Source organism: Pleurodeles waltl, chromosome 1_2, assembly GCF_031143425.1.
Source record: "Pleurodeles waltl isolate 20211129_DDA chromosome 1_2, aPleWal1.hap1.20221129, whole genome shotgun sequence".
Taxonomy (NCBI): Eukaryota; Metazoa; Chordata; class Amphibia; order Caudata; family Salamandridae; genus Pleurodeles; species Pleurodeles waltl.
In genome coordinates, this window is record NC_090437.1 from 309,745,185 (window position 1) to 309,767,196 (window position 22,012).

A 22,012-nucleotide genomic window follows, 5' to 3' on the forward strand; every position below is an offset into this window, starting at 1 on the left:
ATACACTTCTGGGTGTAATCATCAGTGTATCAAGACTCTAAGTCAGGATTTGTGGAATTATGTCAGCAGCTGATGTAAGCATAACTCTACTAAGCATAGTGTTCAAAAGGCTTGAAGAAGTTGCCCCCTTTTTTGTCTCTCAGCCCTTTTGTCCCTTTCAGAGCTGCTTTGCTGTATTTCCATTCTGTTCGCTTCCCATTCCACTCTTCGGTCTGTTCATTTTAGTCTTCTGTGACTGGACCTCTGTAAGTCAATCACTGCTGTGCTTATGTCACTCATCCTTTTTTTGATCCATTTGTGTCTCTCCTTCGGATGTTGTCTATGTGACTCTTTCCATATATATATTCATATTCTTTCTCTTTCTCTCTCTCTCTCTCTCTCTTTCTCTCTCTCTCTCTCTCACTCTCTCTCTCTCTCGTTGATATTGTTTTCACATTGATTATCTGTGCATGTGTCTGTTCCAGCCCTCCTCTATGGTTCTCAGCATGTGTCCGTCAGTCTCTTTCACTGTTACCCACGCTATAAACTGAAAGAAGGATTTGCAATGTACACATCACAAACTCAATAGCCTCTATTTACAACGATATAGCAAGCAATGTTCTTTATTCTGAGAAGAACACGTCTGGAAATGGGAGCTTTTGAAAGCTTTTTAAGAGAGCACCTGGTTTTCCACTTCCTGCAAAGGTCTGGGAGATAACTTTCAAGTATCTGTCAGTCGCTCTTTCTACATTACTCTACGTCTGTCAGAGTAGCTCTGTCGTGTAACTGACTGTGTGAAAATCTCAGCCTTGTTATTTCTAGTCCCTCCTTCTTATGTGTGACTTGTAATGACGCTTGTGCCATTGACACCAAACATATTGTATTCTATATGTAATTTCAGGGCCTTTGGTTTAGTCTCCATCTTTCACTGTCTTCTTTAGATCATCACCTTCAGCCTTTGGTTTAAGAGATTGCCAATCACATCTTAAATCGGCCCACAGGGGTCCTTCAGTCCCACCATTTTAGGTCAAGCGTACAATCGCTTTGACCAGTTGTAAGTATTGTAGGCTTTTAACCACGCCCATCACTTTCAATCGTTTGTGGGCTTGCCTTTCAAAAACCCTTTATCATCATTGGTAAATGCTTTACGTTTGTCCCTCCTTGGGAGCGGTTTTGTAAATGCCTTGCAGACTGGCCCTGTTGCATGGATTACTGCAGGATTGGCAATATATTTGACTGAGCTAACTTCTTTTCCTTTTGAGTCTCTCCGTCACGCTCATGGCGGCCATGGCACTTTGAATCAGCTCGCTTATGTCAACTTTTTTACTTGATATTTTCAATTTAAGTGGCAAGAAAAGTCCTGTTAGGAATTTACAGCGCTAATAGCTCTAACCGAAGCAAATGCGAGACCCACTGCATTGCAAATGCTTGTTCTATAGGCTGATGTAGCCGTCTGACACCATTAAATTGACAGTGTACAGTATTACACATGAAAATTATACATTTCAATATTACATCCTTGCACTGTACACATAAAGCAGTCCTTTGTTTAGTGTTTGGCACTGCAGGTGGTATTCTTCTTGCTATGTGTCAGTGCTTTAATGGAAAGTCAAACCTACTAGCTTTTCCAATGCTTGTTTTGAGTGGCTAAGTGCGCCTTTCTTCTATGGTGCACGTTTATATCGTCCTTTCTGTCTTTTAGCCTCTCTCTCACTGGTGCAATCTTTTGGTGAATCTATCAGTTTATCTTAATGTTCATTTTTTAAATTACTACTTCCATTCAGGCCAACTTCTTCTTTGCTGAAAGTTGCTGAAATACTCACTTCTTATCCTTCTAGTGGTTTTGGGTCTGGCATTCAACCTATGTGCGTCTTTGAGTTTCATACTAATTGTTCTCTTTGTAAATATAATAAATTAAATAGATGACCGGGGTCTGGAATTATACAGTTGGCATTGAACACAGTGAAAAGTGTTTTTACAGTGTAATACAGGAAAGGAAAACACTTTATTTGACACACCACCTAAAAGTGAAAGGTATTTATTTTTATTTTTGAACAGACATCATGTGCAATAAATTCTTGGTGATTGTGGTTTATTTGTTTTTCTTCTATAGTGCTTCATTATCTGAAATATTGTTGAGTATTGTCAGGGGTGAGCGTAACAGGCTTAGTGTGTCAACTGACATTTAAGTATATTATTGACAAACAGAACAAACTCAACATGAAATAGATCATCAGAGAACAACACTAAACACCTGACAGTTGCACAAGAATTCTGAGTAACATCTTTTCAACATTATTGATTTTACATCCATTACGGGTGCAGGTAAAATTGCCTCCTGGCTTCAAGTCCTCGGAACGCTATTGTTCCAGTTTGGGCCTTTCGTCTGACCATCTAATGTGTTCTGGGAATTGTAGTCATGGCTTGTTTCCATTAAACAACTGGAATGGCACACAAGAAAACAGTGAATAGTAAGAGGAAAGCCCAGGAGTGGAAATATAATACCCAAGCAGCAGAAGCTCAATAGGAGACAAAGTATTTCTTGCTTGGTGGGTGGCTGTGTGAGTCACAGTGAGACTTGCTCCCATAACAACCACTGGCAAAGCCAATATGTTGTGCCCATGCAAGAGCTATTGGCTTTGCCAATGTCTTTTAGCCATGTCATAGGGCAGTACGGCTGATGTGCAGCATGGTTAAAAGTAAAAAAAATAAAAAAATAAAGCGCTATGAGGCATTTTTTCCCCTGGATGGTAGGGAAGGGGCAATAGCAACAACAGTAGGGAAGGAGGGAGGGAACAGGCAACAGGACTGTTAAAGAAGTGCTACGACACAGCCAGCTCTGGCTGGGTCATACTAGTTTTTAGGTCTTTGGTGGAGAGAGAAAAGAAGCAACACAAAAAAATACATTTTAGAAAAATCTTTCGTTCATCAGCAGAAGGAAAGCAATGAAGCTGAAGCAATCAGTGCTTGGTTTGTGCTCCAGCCGAAGAAGTGGTGATTCTGGTGTATACTGCCCAATTACAAGGAAACAAATAAGAGTAAAATGAATGGTAAGCAATGGGCGGGCTGCAAGCCCCTTGTGCAGATGCGCTTTTACATGAAACACCTAAGAAAGACTACCAGAAGAACCAGCACATGGCCAGTAAGCAGAACTGGATGACCGCTGAAGGGTCCGGTCAGAGAAAGGTGGGATTACAGGTATTTAATTGTTAAAGTGGAAGCAGTAAATGACAAGCGTCAAACTAGGGACCACTGAGTAGCGTATGGGTGCAGGAGGGATGGAGTGTCAATTTAGTGCACTATAGGTAGTGAGGGACTAAATGGTAGGAATAGACAAACCGTTATGGTAGACAGAGAAAAGTAAATGGCAAGTACAGTAAAGAAAACAGTCGTGGGAATGAAGGTGGAAGTGCCACAGCTCCACAGGTATGACAGCATGCTTTCTTGCATTCTATAGACAACCTAGCATAGGGTATGGAGAAATAGCTTGTGGAGAGCCATCTTATAGTTTGATGGTGTCACAGAGGATATGAGCCCACGAGACTTGTGAGACACAGAATCCTGCTGGCCATTTATGCACCTACAGTGAGCAGACTACTGTTTTAACTTCTGACCTACAAAGCTCATCACGTGATTCAGTTAGAACGTTCATTAATATTTGGCTATTAAAGTTTCTATAAAATTGATGTGCCAGACAAGAATACGTAATTCAAATTGGGAAGGACAAACTCATTTTATGATTTGATTTGGTTCGGTAACTCGATACACCAGACACAAAGGACTTATTTTACAGTTTGCATGCTAGGAAATATGTTAATCAAATGAGGTGATAAATTATGTTTCAAGGTGAACACACAACGCAGATGAGCAACGTATGAATTACAGTAATTAATGGTACATCTCATAACAGTCGTAATGCCATTTCATTATTTGCATATCTTTAAAAGCAATACATAAGATTTTCGCAATCCGGTAAATATTGCTTGTAAAAGCAAACTAAAATGAGAAGTGCCTATTTTAGACCAAAGCTTTCGGCCAGTCAGACGAACAACAGGATGTATAAAGGCTGAGACACACCTGTTAACAAATAACCTCAAAAGCTCTGATCCACCAGCACCCATTCAGCTTCTGCAACAGCAGACTACAAACTGGTTTGAAGGGCATCCCGAGATGATGAAAATAAAACATTTGAAAATTAACTTTGAACCACCATGTTCCTCAAAAATGAATAAACTGATAAAATTCTGAAAACATAAAGAATAAAACAATGGAGTATCCTTCTTGCCTTAGTTGCCGGAGAACCGTATGTGTTTTGTAAAGGTTTCAGTTTATGTCTATGAGTTAAAAGTGTCGTTCTTACTCTACAGTATAAATAACTATGTTAGTACCAGTACTAAACTATCTATATTAACGCATTTGTAAAAAAAAGAAAAAATATATTATATATTTATAACTTTTATAAAGTGAATTAACACAAGGAACAGTACATACAATCACAGCTCATGTGTAGGCCAGGAGTAATTTTCGGCTTAATAAATTTACAATACAGTTAGGTTCAAGTTGTGTCTGAAGACGAGTCATAGGAGGCAGAAACTATGAAATTCCCAGGTCCAGAGTGGCTTGCCATGGACTGAGCAGCTTGCTGGCTCAAATTATTACATATTAGCACCAGTTGATTACTCTGTGCTTCTGAGAGGGTACTGCAGCTCTGGTACACACTAAAGTTGGTCTTTCTACCAGGGATGTTGCCCTTCTCGCACATCGTCTTGACCATCTTAGCAAGCTTATTTTTACCCAGTGCTTGGCAGTTGTACCAGTGAAGCGCTGCCAAGTTTACAACAGGCTTTATAGAAAGGTAAAAAGGTGCATCTTCGTAACGCATCGCTGGAGGTCGTCGTTGAGCATATTCTTTGTAGTCTTGAACAGGACAAGTCTGTGGGGCATGTGGAGTCGCATACACTCGGCAATCAGTGCCAGCCCGCTTGATTTTGGAATCCGGGCTTTCTTGGCCCATCCACTCCAAGTACTGTAGCCCTGTCTCTAACACCCGAAGTCTGACATCGCCCCACTTGAGTGTTGACCCATGAAAACCAGTGCAATGTCCAAATGCTTTAGTGTTATTCAGCCAGACCAGATTCAGCAACCCTTCGGGATTGTATCGGCTTAGCAAGCCCCGCTTCCGTAGGATGAGCTCATCAGCGAAGGTAAGCTTCATGGACTTGTGCGGCTTGTTCCCTTTACCTTTACACCGAAGCTCTACCTGCTTCTGCTTCAGGGCATCTTGAGATCTCTTGAACTCCTTATCCCTGGTTATGCTGTAGCCATACCTGTGCTCTTTAAGATACCTCTCAAGACCACATTGATAGTTGGCCAAACTGTTTGGTTCATATTCAGAACCATCCTTCTGTCTGGCATCAACAAAGAAAGAAGCTAAGCAGGCATCAAGTTCTTTGCAAGGGATCATGTAAATTTCCCTAAGTTCATTAGGATATTTAGAGATGATAAACTCTCGAAAGTTCCGCAGGGCCGTCTGAGTGCTCCTAATAGTTTTCTCATTTTGCTCTCGGCTCAGCTCAGCTGCTGCCTCGTCATCCTCTAAAAGTCAGCAAAAAGGAAACAGAGAAAAGAGAAAAGAGGCGGGGTCAATTTAGAATGGGCAATAATAATACGGAAATGTCTTTTGTTTTTGTTCTGAGATCGCCATAAAACAGTGTTACATACCTGGCTCTTGTTTCAAAAGCCAACGTCTGTAGTTTCACAAATGATGTGCTAGAACATGGCCCACAAATTTCAGAATGAACTCCTCATGTCACAGTTGCACCTTTTTGTGCATGCAGATTTGTGGAATCTAGGGATTAAAGACGATCTTTATACTTTTGGAACAAATAAGGAGACAAAAGCCTTTTAATTTTTATTCCACTGCCAAAAGCAGGCGTCCAATTAGTGTTGCCATTAAATCCATTCTTAATTACTTCATTTGTGAAACCAGAGGTTGTACTGGTTCCAATAAATAGATTATTTAATTACCTTCTACACACTTCATGCAATGCAGTATTTCAATAGCAAATGACACATAGGCATGACACAGATGGAGTGCTTTTCTCACTTTTGGAAACGTGTCCTCATTCTGATTAACAATATTCACTCAAGATTACATGTAAAAAGGGCTGACATAAGATAACCTCCTGATTCACCAAATTTTAAAGAGAGATATAAAAACAATTTCAGATCCAGGCCACAAAGCCGTGGTGTGTACAACAAGTTGAAAATCAGAAGGACACTAATTTAAAAGCAATGCATCCATTTCCAATCAATGGTACTACGGTGCACACCAATGAACACCACAATTGTGGTAATTTTTTGACTGGAATGAAAAAAGGACCCCGTAGATGGACAAATGTAAGTTTTCCTCCACCTCCTTACTATGTTGCTCCAACGCATCCCTCAAGCAAACAAAACCCAGGGTGTCCGGTTTTAATGATCAACCTCTGAAGGACATGTGATTGTAAGACCAAGCTCAACGCCAGCAACAAAAAAGGCCTATATTCACAAGTATTCACATATTGAAAATAATCATAAAAGAACAGCAACAATAAAGTACATATTAATGTCACCTAAAATTCAAATAACAAATGGCACATAGCCATTAAGTTAGATAAAAAAAAACATCAAAACATGGTCATATCTTCTAAAGTTTAAAACACAGTGACTGACAATATAGACTACAAAAGGACTTAAAAAGAGATCTAGAAATTCATTGTGTTGGGCCAGCACAGTGCACTTTTAAAAAAGTGTTCCATAGTATAACAAACAGCTGGCTCAGACACCATACGAAGAAAATAAAATGCTGGTCTGCAAAGCTATAAGTTTTAAGGACAGGTGATAAGTATCTACAACGGGAAGGCTCATAGCAACTGCAAAAAAACAAAAAAAAGTAACGTGCTCTAGTGCCTGCAAAGAAGTATAATCCTAGGGGCCGAAATAGATTTCGGGTCATACTGGTCTAATGGGAAACAAAGATAACAAAGATGGCTTCTAATTAAGTCTGTCCGAAGATCAGTAAAAAAGGACCTTTTCCATACATTTTTCATCAGACAACGAAAAACGAAAGGGCTCAAGCCCCACGCTCGTTTTGAGGGCTATATAGTCTCTCACAGTCAGTCTGCCCCGTTTCCTATACTCCCTGACAGCAGAGGCAGACTTCATAAATAGTTCTTTGACCCTGGCACACTCTCCCTTGCCCTGCATGCGAGGGGGCAGATACAAGTCAGGTCTAACCAGTGTTTCAGCAGGCCCTTTTATACAGCCCAGCTACTGGAATGTATAACCAGAGTCACAGGTTAAACAATCCATGATCACATCATGGCTGAATGAGTTATGCTGATTCCTCAAAACCGTCAACCATAAGAGTGGAGCAAGTTGTATCCGATCTTCCACAACTCCTCATGAAGGAAGAAATGGGGATAACCTGGCCTTACGCCCAGCAGTATCCTACAAAAACGGCTCCTGCTGCAGTGAGGGTCAATCACAATACCTCCATATGGCGGTTTCCATAAGCCAGGACTGGAAGGCATTAGAGTTTATAAACCTCAGGCGAAGGCAGTATGGCCTTAGTGCTCATACTGGTTGCCAACCCAAACAGCAGCCCAACTGACTGATTGAAACACAAACATCGGACTAAAAGATAGGGTGAAACAAATTTGATCCCTAAATAGGAGAAATCACTAACCTGTGTGATGTTTTCCCCCCTTGATTGAGATTGGCCTGATTTTTCAGTGCTGCCTCCCGCAGACCATATAATGAGTCTTTGCCATATTAGTTCCTAGATCTAAACCATCCATGAATGTAACAACTGAGTCTATAAGGGCACAAAGACCATTTGGTGAGACAGAGAGTATAACTGCACCGTTGGCGTAAAGCAGAGGTGGTACAAAAGCTGATTTCACCTTAGGCATGTCCTTCCTCTATGAGATAAAAGGAGTTTGGGTTGTTAATATCCTCAGCCATGTCGGACACCCAGGGACAAGCCAAATGGTTCAGTGTATTCACCCCCTATTTCGTATCTAAAACATGTGCAAACCCCATGGTGCAATTATCACAAAACACATATCCACGTGAAACTCATTTACAATCAATTTAAATATTATAGCAGAAAAATATTGCTACTGGTTAACTCATGCAAAAAGTTCTTAAATGAAGATGAAAATCATCTGTCTAGAATTTTTATAAAAAACTCCACTGAATCCAGTACCAACATTTGTGTGAAAAACGTGTTTTTAATGCTTTGGAAGCTGCATCAGCAAATAATGGTGAATCATTTTTATAATCATACTTTAGGAAAATAAACAAAGAGTGATAGTTGAAACAAGTGATCCCCAAGTGAGAAAAGAGACACCACACCATAAAGCAATAAATAAATTGCTTATAGCTCTGTGAACTTCGGTGTATCTCACAAAGACAGCCTCTTATTAAATTATGAAGTATGCCTGTTGATACATTGATTGATAATTCAAAACATAATCAAAGAGGTCTTGTCCGATTAATGTGTCGACGGCGTTTCAACCCTCATGCTGGATTCTAGGGTCTCATCAGGACAACAAATGACCTTCTGGAGAGCTACCCCCAAACTGAGGGCACTGCAAATCCTCAACACCCCTCCTCTCTGTCGTCCAGGCATCTGGACCTCCGGCACTGGGAACAGGCTGAGGGCAAAGCCCTGTGCAGACCATAGAAACATTGCCTCTGCTGGGCTCTCATTGCTGATTTATGGGATGCCCTAATACTTTCCCATAAAACCTTAGTATCTAATGATGATCCCCCACCTTGAAGGGCCCTACCAAAGAAAATATGTTATGTGACAAAAACTGCCCCTCCTCTCATCCTTTTTTGATAAAGACTTTTTTTTTATTTTGCAAAGAGAAAAGAAAAGGGTAAATACAATGGTACATACATAGAACAAGATGCCAACGTGCATCTAACAACAGCCGAGCCCATACTCCCAGACAGTACAATATGATTGGTGGCTATACTTTGTTTAATCTAAGGACCTGCGGCAGCCTCCCACTTCCCCCATATCTTATTATATTTGTTTGGACAGCCTCTGGCCTCATATACAAGTTTTTCATTCTGCGCACACCAGTCTACACCTCTTCTCCATTTAGTCAGTGTTGGGGCACCTATAGCCTTCCAGCCCGCCACAATATCCCTCTTGGCTACCAGGCACGCCACCCCAAGGAAAATTCGGTCCGGTCTCCTCAACCCAGTGTCGCCCATGATCCCCAGAAGAAGGGGCAGAGGTTTCCTCTCTATGTCTTCCTGTAGGACCTCGGAGATTTCCTGCAAAACAGCTTCCCAGTATGTCACTATGACTGGACAGGTCCATACCATGTGGAAAAAGTCGGCTGTGGGGTTTCTGCAGCGAGGGCATTCCGCTGTGGGGCGTAAGCCCGCTCTGTGTAGTTTGATGGGTGTGAGATAGGCTGTGTGAAGGTAATATGTTTGTATCAATCGAAGGTGTGTGGCCATCGCTAGGGCGCGTGGGGCCATCAATGCTTCGTCCCAGTCCATCCCTTCCATGGGGCCCGTCCATCCCTCCCACCTTCGGCGGAGCCCCCCCAGAGAACCCGGGGTGCCGGCGACCAGGGCACGGTATATCTGGGAAACACCTCCCTTACCCAGGTCCCCCATCAGCACCCTGGCCTCCATAGGACTGTGCTCGGGTATGTCTTCTCCCATTTGGACATGTGCTAGTAGGGCGTGTCGGAGCTGGAGATATCTGTGGAACTGTGTCTTATTCAGGGAGAAATTTTTTGGGAGATCCTCAAAGGATCGCATATACGACCCTCTCCAGACGTCCCCCAGAGTAGAGATACCTATGTTGTCCCAGTTTCGAAAACCCTCCAAGCCCGCCACCTGCGCCAAGTGTCTCCCATGCCATAGCGGGGTCTGTTGGGTGAGACGCCCCTGCCACCCCGTCAACCTCTGAGCAGTCCGCCATCCCTGTAAAATCACCTTAGTTACGTCCGGGACGTCTTGAGAGATTGGACCTCCGTAGAGGGTGCCAAAGATCCGAGGATAGCCCATGGACTGAAGTTCCAACCGGTATGCCGGGTCTGACCACCCATCCCCCACCCAGTCGTTAATTACAAGCAGCTGCGTCGCAAGATAGTAAAAGTGGACATTGGACATGCCTAAGCCCCCGTCATATACATCTCTTTGGCAAGTTTTGAGCGCCAGTCGTGAGCGAGCTCCGCTCCATATAAATTGGCGCGCCAGTGAATCCATTTCCCTGAACCATTTTATGGGTATAGGGAACGGAAAATTTTGCAATAAGTAGAGGAGCCTAGGGAGGATCATCATCTTGTAGAGCGCTATTTTGCCGAGCAAATTAAGGGGGAGGGTCTTCCAGCGCAGAAGATCAATCTTGATTTTCCTAGTTAACGGCGTAATGTTGAGTTCCCATGACAATTCGGGGAGGAGTGAGATGTGTATTCCCAAGTATTTAAAACTGTTTCTTCGTACTGGGATGTTTCGCTGCCAGTCCACACAGTCCCTAGAGCTGTGCAGGGGGACCAATAGGGACTTGGTGGGATTTAGGATCAATCCCGAGGCCTCCGCAAAGAGGCCTAGGATTTCCAGCACGCGGGGGCCGCTTTCGGCCGGGTTGGAAATATATAGGAGGACATCATCTGCGTATAACGCCACGCGATCCTCTAAGCAGGTGGGCCAGGACCAGCCCTCAATCAATGGGTCTCCTCGGAGTATTATCGCTAAGGGTTCTATTATCAATGCGAAGAGCAGGGGAGATAGTGGGCATCCCTGTCGGGTTCCACGGCCAATAGGGAATGGATCGTAAACCACTCCGTTCACCTGGACTCGGGCTGTCGTCCTGGAATATAGGAGTCTCACTAGGCTTCGAAATTTGGGGCTGAGCCCGTTTCTTTGCAGAACCTGTTCGAGGTAAGACCAGTCCACCGTATCAAAGGCTTTCTCGAAATCGAGTAGGAGTAGTGCCAAGGGTTTGTGCGACAGGGTCTTGTGGTGGGCCAGGGCCTGATGCAGAGTCTGGTGCTGCGGGTGGGCATAAAGCCACATTGGTCAGGATGCACCAGAGTGGGCATTACTGTTTTCAATCTAGAGGCAAGGATCGAAGAGAGCACCTTGACCTCAGTGTTTAAGAGTGAGATGGGCCGGTACGCCGAACAATGTCGTGATGGGGGTTGGGTTTTGGGGATCACTACAATCGTGGCTTGATCGATCCCAACGGGGAAGCGGCCCAGTCTCTCCGCCTCCTCGTACATGTTAAGAAGGTGTGGACCCAGAATGTCACTGCATTTCCTGTATAACTCTGCTGGGAACCCGTCAGGACCAGGGGTCTTACCCGATGCCAGGCTGGAGATCGCGTTGGTGATTTCTTCGAGGCTAATAGTTTCGTCCAGCCTGTCTCTTGTCTCCGAGGGGACCTTAGGAAGGGTAATGTCGTTTAGAAGGGGAGCTTCTCTCTCAATGATCGGGCGGGGGTGCCTCGCATATAGGCTGGCATAATACGAGGCAAAACTCTGCGCAATATCAATAGGTGTTTTGGTGAGGGTGCCCGAGGCATCTAAAATCTCTGGGATAACTCTGTTGGCCAGAGGACGGGTGGCCAACCAATGCAAGAGCTTCCCATTTTTGTCTCCCCAGCCATATATTCGGGCAGTGGAAGCTCTCCAGATATGTTTAGCCGATTCTAGCATTATGTGTTTGATTTCGCCTCTGACTAAGGTCAGTTGTCTCGTGGTAGAGGCAGACGGCGAGGTCGCTTGTTGGCACTCCAGCCTTAAGGCCTTGGCCTCCAGCTTGGAGACCTGAGAATTTCGATCCCTTTCGCAGGAACGGAGGAGGTATTTAGCTTGCCCTCTAAGGGTGGCCTTACATGCTGCCCATAGTGTTCCTGGAGACTGGACTGATCCCGTATTCAGGTTGAAGTATTGGGTAAGGTGAGTCGTGACCTCGTGGGCATAGTCTTCGTCCTGCAAATACCAGGCATTCAGTCGCCACACCGGGCGACTGGAGGGGTCTGTTCCGCCCAAACGAACACGTACTGGAGCATGATCTGAGACTCCACGAGGGAGGATCTCTGCCCCCGTAACGCTCGGGAGGTCCGTGGCGGGCATGAATATAAAATCTATTCTGGATTGCGTTTGGTGGGCAGCTGATGTGTGCGTGTATTGCCGCTCCCTGGGGTGCCAGGTTCTCCATACGTCGCATAGGCCTAGGCTCTCGGTCCAGCTGTTGAGGGCCGAAGCCCTATTGGATCTACTGGCAGTGGCCCCGCCAGACACATCCAGGTTGGGGTCGAGAACGGCATTGAAGTCTCCTCCCAACAGGGTGGCCCCCTGGGGGAGCCCCGCCGTCACGCGTCAGAGCGAGAGTAGGAAGGGGTCCAGTCCCGCCGGAGGGGCGTACACACAAACAAGGTTTATTGGCGACCCGTGGAGCGTCCCTGTGGCTACTACGAATCTGCCCTGTGGATCGGATTGTGTGCCTGTAATCACCATGGGTAGGGAGCGGTGGAGTAGGATGGCCACACCCCTGGAGCCTCTAGAGAAGCCCGCGTGGTATATTCTATCATAACCTCCTCGCATAAGCATGGGGCACCTAGTCCCGAGGAGGTGAGTTTCTTGCAAAAAAAACCACTGAGGGAGAATATCTGCGAAGAGTGCTAAATACTGCTGACCTTTTGATCTTGTCTAGCAGGCCATTTACGTTCCAGGAGAGGACCTGAGTCAGTGTATGCCAATCGTGGGTTGCATAAGTATTGTACCAAATTGAGTGTCTGGTTGTGGATCTAGGGACGGCTGTTTTGAACTTAACAGTGAGATATTAAAATAACAAACGAGGTTAAGCGACTCGTTACTCTTTAAACTGGTTTCAAACCTCCCCCCCCCCTAACTGCCCCCCACCCCATACTCCCACCCCAGAAGCATCTGTCGCCCACATACCTAACCAGAACCAGATAGCCAGAATGACTATCGTTGGGGTGGAGTGGTGGACCCCTCCATTTAACCGGATCAACTGCAATTAGCGGCCGTGTGCCGAGGTAAGGTGCTGTGCGTCAGAGGGGCACAGCGTGACCAACGACGGCCCCCAAGGGGCCCGCATCTTAAAGGTTGCACAACCCGGGTCCCCCCCCGGGGGTCCCCCAGCAGGGGTCAAGTATGTTTCATTGTCAGTATTAATCAAGTGCCGGGGACTGGCTCAAGCGTCCGTCGTCCATCGCCTGGGCCGAGGCCCGAGGCTCGGGAGGGTCCGCACTTCCCTCGGTCTGTGAGTCTAAGTTCCGGGCCGTCTCATGTCCACCAGAGTGTCTGGATCTTTTCCTTTCCCCCCCCCCCCCCCCCCCCTCCGGGACCTGGTACGTCTCCGGCTCCTCCGGGGCCCCTCCGGGAGGGGGGGTCCCATCCGGGAGATCTTTTCAGTAGGACCCGGGGGGCCCCTCCGGGCTCCGACGCCCTCCTCTGTCAGCCAGTCCCATGCCTCTTCAGGTGTTTCAAAAAAATTAGCTTTCCCGGCCAAGAGGACTTTGAGTCTTGCGGGGAAGAGGAGCATGTAAGAGAGCTGCATTGCTCTAAGTTTTTGTTTAACCTGCTCATATGAACGACGGCGAGTCTGGACCTCACGGGTGTAGTCCGGGAAGACTAGGATCCTGTGGTTTTCCCAGTGGAGATCTTCCAGACGCCTAGCCTCCTTGAGGATGCTATCTCTGTCTTTAAAGTTGAGGAAGCGAGCAATCATCGGGCGTTTTGGGCCGCCCGGAGGGGGACGAGGGGCAAGTGCCCTGTGGGCTCGCTCAACCACAAACCAGGGCGAGAGGGACTGTTCCAGCATCCAGGTTTTGATCCAATTCTCTAGGAATTCGGAGGCTCCGCCGTCCTCTATGCCCTCTGGAAAACCAATGAAGCGCAGGTTGTTGCGTCTTGACCGGTTCTCCGCGTCCTCAGCGCGGCGGTGCAACTCTCCGGATCGAGTCATCAGCTGGGTTACCTTGGCTTTAAGGTCGGATAGGTCGCTTTCAGTCTGGGAGACTCTGGTCTCGACCTCAGTGATCCGGTTCACTGCGTTTCTGAGGTCCTGCCTAACAAGGCCCACATCCTCCCGTACTCCCCCGATTTTGGTCTCTACAGCGGATTGCGAAGTTTGGATGGCCTGGAGGATGGCGCTCACTCCGTCCGGCCCCGGGCCCCCACTAGCCGTGTCCCCCTCTCCCCGCTGTCCTGTCGGCGTCGTGAACTGGTCGATCTTTTGCTGAGAGGGTGGAGGTTGTTTGTTCGCCTTGTCCCTCCCCATCGTTGGCGCAGAGGGGGGGATTCGGACAGGTTAAATCTTGCCGTGTTTTGATTTAAATCTTGGGCCTTGGTTCACTTGTTATGATTGGGAATCCACAGGGGTGGCTCGGATCCAGTCTCCCTGGATGTCGCAGTGTCCCAGGGTCGGTTCACGGCCTGTTTTTAGTCGCGTTGGTGGTCGGGCCATTCAGGTCAGCGGCCCCGTCGGGGAGGGTGAGATTGGCCCGCCGGCCCGCTTGTCGATAGCTGCTTGAAGAATTGATGGGGTCACCTCTGATCCCCCGCACGACTCAGGCATGCCACATGCTCCTGGCCCCCACCCCAAGTCAATCAAGGCACCGGGGCGGGGGGAGGGAATGGGAGCCGCGGGTGGGCATCCTCCTTACCACTGTCACGCTGTTCCTCCTCGTGCCAACAACGTCTCGCCTCCCTTCAGCGGGGTTCCGTGGGTCCTCTCCACCGACAGTTTAGTTGGGCGCCCGGAGGTAGTCCCGTTGGCGCAGGGCCCCTCTTCTTGGGCCGGGGCGGCGTTGCCTCCTCCAATCCGTGGGACTTCGCGCCCGAGGCGCAGCCCCAGCGCTCCCGGTGCGTCCTCCGTCCGGCGGGTTACCGCGGAGCCCCCTCGTCGATCGTCTCTGTGTGGGCACCCCGGGGCCGCCCTCTCGGTGCAGGGCCTCTCACCCGAGCCGACGCCGTCCCCTCAGTCCGCGGGGTTCCGCGCGTGGGGCGCGGTCCCACTGCTCTCCCGGACTCCCGGCATACTTCAGGTCCGGCGGGGCCCCGCGGGTCCCTCACTCCGGTGCCTTCGCGTGGGCACCCAGGGGCAGCCCCGCTAACGTAGGGCCTTTTTCTCGGGACGGGACAGGGCCGTCTCTTCCGTCCACGGGGCTCCACACGCGAAGCACGACCCAGCGCCCTCCAGGGCCCGCGAAGCGCCCCCAGCCCGGCGCCGCGGCGTCAGGAAGGGCAACAGCGTCGGAGCCGAATCAGCCACGGAGACCCCGTCCCAGCCGCCATTTTATTTTTCTTTCCCCTCGGAGCCGGTCGGGCCGCGGCGGCAGATCGGAGCCTGCCTTTCGCCACCGCTCACCTCCACCGGCTCCTCGGGATCCAGGGATCACGGGGAGAGTCGAAGCGGCATCCCTCGCTCGGCAAAACCGCGTTAGCTATGGGCGGATGACGGAGGGGTTCAGAGCACTCTCAGAGTGCGACCGCCATCTTGACGCCCGAAGCCACGCCCCTCCTCTCATCCTTAATGTCCCACTATCATACCCTGTTCATTCACTGAGGCAAAGTTTTATCCATGACACCTATCTTCACTACTTCCACTAGGATAAATTGTCCAGCTAATGCTAATTACAAGTGGATGCCGCTGGGTAACACTGAGTTATACTTGTTTAGTTGTCTATTAATTGTTTTGATTGCAATGTCAATGTTGTTTGTAATGATGCAGATGTACTACTGCATGGATAATAGATGTATAATGATGATACAGCTGTGCTATAATATGATCAACATATTCAATAAAATCGGTTTTGAAGAAAATGTAATTGGTGATAGACGACAACTGACTATGGCCAAAAGGCAGAAGCCCCTCAAAGGTGTCCACCTCCAGTCGACACTAGCTGAGCTTGTCACCTCCAACATCTCCAAGCCCTATTCATGGCATTGTTTAAGGTGGAATCATCAACCTCTAGCACTCTCTAAGATCACAGTGACATTGCTGGTACTACTCAGACCACAACATGGAAATCAGTATGGTCTAGCCCTGCCACTACCATTTATTTTACCTAGCACTCACTGTTTATCATGCCACGTGGAGAAGAAATGCAGCTCCGTCGTTCCTGTGGGGCACCTACTAATGCAAGACACCATGAGTGCCATCCATCTAATTCCAGAAACCCACTCAGATATGCATGAAGAGCAAGGGGTGTAGCTGGGCAAAGTGCAGGCAGAAGAGCATAGTGATTAGTTGCAGTTTCAAGGTAATTGGCCCAGGAAAGACCTGCCCTAGAATGCAGCTTTACGACACTTGGTATTTCAAGTACCACTAAAACACTGTGGACTTACCTTTTCAACAAGGAAGCACCTTATGGACCGGGCTGCAAGAAAAATCAAGGATCAATTGCGTCCCCTCCTTAGGGCCACATGTACATATATTTGGAACTGCGATTCCCTAATTAGGGAATAGCAATTCCAAATGCAAGAAATTCCATTGAGTTTCTTTTGTGATTCCAGGAGGGTCGCAAATAGACGTGCCTCATTAATATTAATGAGGTAGGTCGTAATTTGTGACCCACTGGGAATCGTAAAAATCACACGGATGGTGGCTTGCTGGAGTCAGACCACCATGTAGTGATTGCTTTTAAGTTCCTTAAAGGAAAACAGGCTGTGTTTAAAAAGAAAGAAAATGAAATGTTTCAGTTTAATTTTTGAAGAGTAGGCAGTGGTCCATGGGACCATTGCCTGATCTTCAAAAACGTTTTCGCATGCACTCACAAAGAGGCATTGCAAATGGGTTAGTACCAATTTAAAATTGGTGCTAACAGCGAATATTTTGTGACCACATTCATGGTCACAAAGCAATCATACATACCATTTAGATTCGGTATTAGAAAGGGACGCCCTGAACACGGCCCTTCCTAATACTGAATGGCAAAACCAAAATTGCGATTCAGTAACAAGTTACCGAATCGCAGTTTGGGCTTTGTACATCCCAAAAAGCATTTTTCTAGTCGCAAACGGGCCGATTCACAGAATCGGCTCGTTTACGACTAGAAAAATGCTTTGTACATGTGGCCCTAACTCCTTTCCTCGTTTTATCTATGCAGTTGAGCTGCTCTTTGTACATCGCTAAGCTGCCCCAGGATATTAGCACACTATACTGCCTATTCACGATGATGATGATCAACAATAACTAAGTTAGAAATCTTTAATTGAGTAGTTTTAAAACTGCAGTGTCTGTCCATGAGAAGAGGTAACGAAAAGTATGTGGCCATCTAAGCAGCATAAATGATTACTTCTGAACCTTGGAGTCCTATTTCCAAAAGCAGTCTGATTTGTGAGCACAACGTTATATATATATATTCCCTGAACAAACACAAGGTTAAAGTGATAGTATAGTTAGATGAAGCAATAAAATCTTACTTTACGTTGAAAAAACCTAGAAATTCACTGAAAAAAACCAAGGCTAAGGTGACACTAGAGCTGGGTGTTGTGATAAGATCTTACTTTACATTACAAAGCTCTAGAAATCCACTGAAACAAAACAGGTTAATACAGTGACATAATAGTTAGGTATGATAATGAGACTTTAGCTTACGTTAAACAGCCCTACAAATTCACTTAAATAAAAAAAGATTAAAGTGATGTTATAGTTAGGTTTTGAAATAAAGTAAAAAATGATGTTTACAAAACAAAAGAAACACTGACATTCACCAGTTCTAGCTTTCTGAGCTAACTATAATGTATGTCTCCACCATGTCCTGTTTATAACCTCACATATTACATTACTCTTAACATCATTCATGACATTACTGATGACATTTCAAATGACATCATTCGTGATGTTACTGATAACAGCAGAGCCATACACAGCAGAGTTCCTGAGTGTCCATATGAGAGTCCATAACGTGGAAATTAGCATAAGCCATGTTAGGATTGTGCATGTTGAAAACTATAAATCACTAAAGTTTGGGGTGCAAATATTACTCCTTGTTAAACAAGATAAAGGCTGAGTGCACCTTATGTGGGCTGTAATGCCCTGCTACGAACAAATTCTATGTAGAAAGGATGCTTATAAAGTGGGGATGTTTTTTTCTAGAACTTCTATGATGATTTTGAGTACTAAAGAGTGTTGAATAATGTAGCATCTAGGGGTTTCCCAGTTATAGGTGGATTTATATCTCACTTATGTTCCAAGTATAGGTCTAATGTTCTATAGCTCTGTGCCCATCTCAGAAACATGTATAGAGTATTTTATTGAACTAAAGACTGTTGCCCCTGGGCCTCACAAAAAAGTGTATTTTCAGAAGCAAACGTATACCTATAATCTTCTTTACTTAAAATTGCAGATCATGTGACCTCTTTGGGGGTGACACAGCATCCGATCATTCTGATGTTAAAGTGTCCTCCAGGACCACCTCTACAAAAGGCAGAGGTTCAGAGTGTCCATTCCCTGCGGCCTTACACGTTATTTTTTTAAGATTCAGGACACAGACAGAGTCCATGAGTCCTGTAATGGAGGCTGCAACACTTAACTTCAAGTTGTGGCAAGCCAATTAGATTGCTCAGTCACGTAGGAAGGAAATGCAACAGATAGAACAAAAGGTCTCTTGACCAATCAGAAACCCTTATGTGTTTTAAAAAACAATAAAGGTTCTCTGGTACCAACTTTTCAGATGTAGCTAATTTGTAACTCATTAATTACCACCGAACACCTCTTAAGTGCAATTTCTCGAAATAGGCTGAATGGATTTACACCAAATGATGAAAAGCACGCTTTCTGAATAAAGTTCCAACAATCTGCCAAATTTTGTGTAACTACGTTCAGCTGTTCTTTCTGTATTGCTTCCCAAATTTCCTAGGAGGACTTGGGGAAACAACTTTCTGGCGACACTCATCCATTTCCCTTTTTCCTTACTCCTGCTTGACAGATCACACTAAAACTAGGAAGGAGCTGAGTTGGATGAACATTCTTTTGCAAAGCTTTGTGAAGCTTCATCAAAAGAGGTCAAAGTTATTAGCAAAAGCAAAAATGCTCTGCCTATGGCAACTATGACCTAACTAGAAGTACACAATTGTGAATGTGTGTATGTGTGTGTGTGTGAGAGAGAGAGAGAGAGAGAGAGAGAGAGAGAGAATGTGCGTGTGTACCCACACACAGGTTTGGGTGCTTTATCAACAAAGCGCAGTGGTGTTAAAAAAAAAAAAAGAACAAAAACAAAACCTATATTTCATAGGGAGCAGTAAAATATGTAAACTATTTCACAGTCCCTTCTGAAATATGTCTTTCATCCTTTCACTACAAACACAGATGAGCTGAGGGACGTATGCTTGCCAAAAAAATACAATTGTTTGGTTTAAGAGTGGGACATTACAAGGTCCTTGCATGAGCCTATCCACGCATAATTAGGAGTGCAGCATGTATCAAAGAGTTGGAATGCCATTCAATATCCTATGTGTATCATGTTGACAGATTGATTACAGTAATCTCCCTCAGATAGAGGCCCTTTGGAAAATCTTAGGGGGTGCCTGGAGATTGATAAACTGTAGAGGCTCTTTCAAACTGTAAATTGATAGAGTGGCTTGTGTGGCTTGAACTGTATCAGAAGACAAACAGCATCACTGTTGATGGTAGAAACAGTCAATATCACATGGGATTTTATTGGGGAGGAAAATATCCACATACAAAGTTCTGAAGAAGTTGTTTTTTATAGGTTTTTGCACCAAAACGCACCAACGGAATTTGGAGACATGATCTACAGAGCACTGGTGGTCCTTATATCTCATATTTAATTTCATGGACACCTAGTGACAAAAAAGTAGATGTGTATTTTTTGAAAGACCAACTTTGTTGTCTGAAAATATCTCTCTGTTTTATACATATGTATATGTGTTTGTTATATGTATAGTTTTTTGTGTATATGGGATTTTAAATTATTATGACAAGATTAAAAGTAATGTATATTTTTGTAATTTGCTGTGGTGTTCAATTGTACTGTGTTTTGAGTATGCATGTACATGTATAAACGTTTGCTAGAGGCTTTAAACTGTGCCAAGGGTAATCCTGAGATTTTTGGTTCATTCTCATAATGCCAGCTTCAAAACATGCTACAGAGCTTTACCACTCCTGGGGCTATTCCGATTATGTGTCATAGAGAACTAAATTATGTGGCAACTGTGGTACATTAATAGCTATGTGATAAATGCTAAAGCCACAGAATTACAAATTCACTGCCCCCCTGCACTGTCCATTTTTAAAAAAAATAAACGATTTCTTCATGACAGGCAAATAATACCTAAGTATTCCAATATGAATCTAGGCCATTTATCAGCTGCACTTTGAATGATACTGTTTTTCAAGCGAATTAACTCAAAATAAACAAGTAATATAAAAATACATAGTAGATAACTTGTGTTGTATGGTCAGACATTGCCATTTCAAGGTTATGGTGACATTTGCAATCCACTCAGCCTTTGACCTCATGGTTAATGCCTTCGTGAGAACACCTCAATAGGTCTACTGGACTACGTTACTCGCTACGTATTCTCTATGTATACACACACCCGTAAGTCTGGGCAGGCACATGCACAATTATAGACCGATTAACACTTGCCTCACTCCACACTAACCCTCAAATAGTGGATACATCTAGAATCGCAAAGATGTCCATAATTGTGGCCTGGCTATCTAATATGCGAAAGAAAGTTATGGAGTCTTAAGCATGAATTGCCCCCAATATAAAAAAAGGGCTTAACCTTCAAGGTGGAAATGATTTAGCAGCAAGTAGTAAAATAAGGCTAGAAATTTGTGTGGGAAATAAGGATTACAAACCACTATATGAAACTTTAATGTAAAAAGGATTGGATGTTGTGTCCTACTGTACTAGTCTTAGGGCTGTTGACCACCAAGAGTTTCATTTCACACCAGAGTACATTTCTGGAGCCCAGAATGTGGCAGTCAATTGTCACTCCAGACTGGCACAGTACAAGTCGAAAGACACTTGGGATGTTGAGCGTGAAGAGGGAAAAAGTGTGAGTGTCTGCATCATTACTGGTGGGCCTATGCCCCCAACAATAAGGATGACAGAAATAGGAAGGAACCATCTATTTAAAGGAAGTGTTGAGTAAGATGAAGGATGGTTGGAAAGACAAAAGAAAAGGATAAGAAAATCCCTCCATCTTGAAGTGTAATTAAGAAACTAAGTGAAAGGGATGGTCTACTGCTCAGGGGGCCACACTGATACCTCCCAGTATTTAAGGAAGACGATGGTTGAGGGATGCCACACTGGTCACTTGGAGATTGAAAATGGATAAGACAAGACTTTTGATGGCTTGGTCTTGATCTATGATAGAAAGAGAGTTTGTGAGGGCACTGAATGCTGCAACAGTGATAAAGGTGCTAAAGTGTGGATCACCTCTCATGCAGAAGATGCATCTCCCAATCTCCCCTGGAAAAAGGTCACCACTGATTTGCCGTGCCATCTGCGGAGAGATTTCCATATCTACTTGTATTAGTGGAACTATCCTTGCGATGGCCCGAGGTAAAGTATGTTGACAAAACATGCTCAAAGGGTGTAAACGGTTTGCAAAGGATTTCCAAAGTCTTTGTTGTCAGGCAATGGAGCACAATTCTGTTCCAAAGAGGTGGAGAAGTATCTGTCAGCATGTGTGTTATACCTATAAAGTGTGTTTTGTACCATCCTGAGACCAATTAACTTGTGGAACGCTACAATAAGACCTTACAAGATTGCATCCAGTTAACCAGAGTGAATGGAAGGCTATGGAAGTACAAGTTGAAAAAATATGTTGGTGGATTATAAAATGTGTCCACCACCAGATTCCTCTTTTGAGATGTACAGGGGAAGATAGGACAGTACATGGTTGTCTCCGACATGGATCTTGGTCCAAGAGTTGTGTGACTAAGGGGGTCATTCTGACCCCGGCGGTCATGGACTGCCGGGGCCAGGGTTGGCGGGAGCACT

At 45.2% G+C, this 22,012-nt stretch overlaps 1 protein-coding gene across 2 annotated transcripts in view; it reads right to left on the bottom strand.

The window, feature by feature from the left end:
• KIAA1958 (KIAA1958 ortholog) overlaps positions 1-22,012 on the bottom strand; it is a 262,828-nt gene that overhangs the window by 61,871 nt on the left and 178,945 nt on the right. Inside the window, exon 4 of one of the 2 annotated variants that reach the window (XM_069238652.1) lies at positions 5,491-5,574. The exons of the other annotated variant lie outside the window; for it this stretch is intronic. Coding sequence (XP_069094753.1) covers positions 5,491-5,574 — 84 coding nt within the window. The remainder of the gene's footprint in view (positions 1-5,490; positions 5,575-22,012) is intronic. 2 annotated transcript variants of the gene reach the window in all.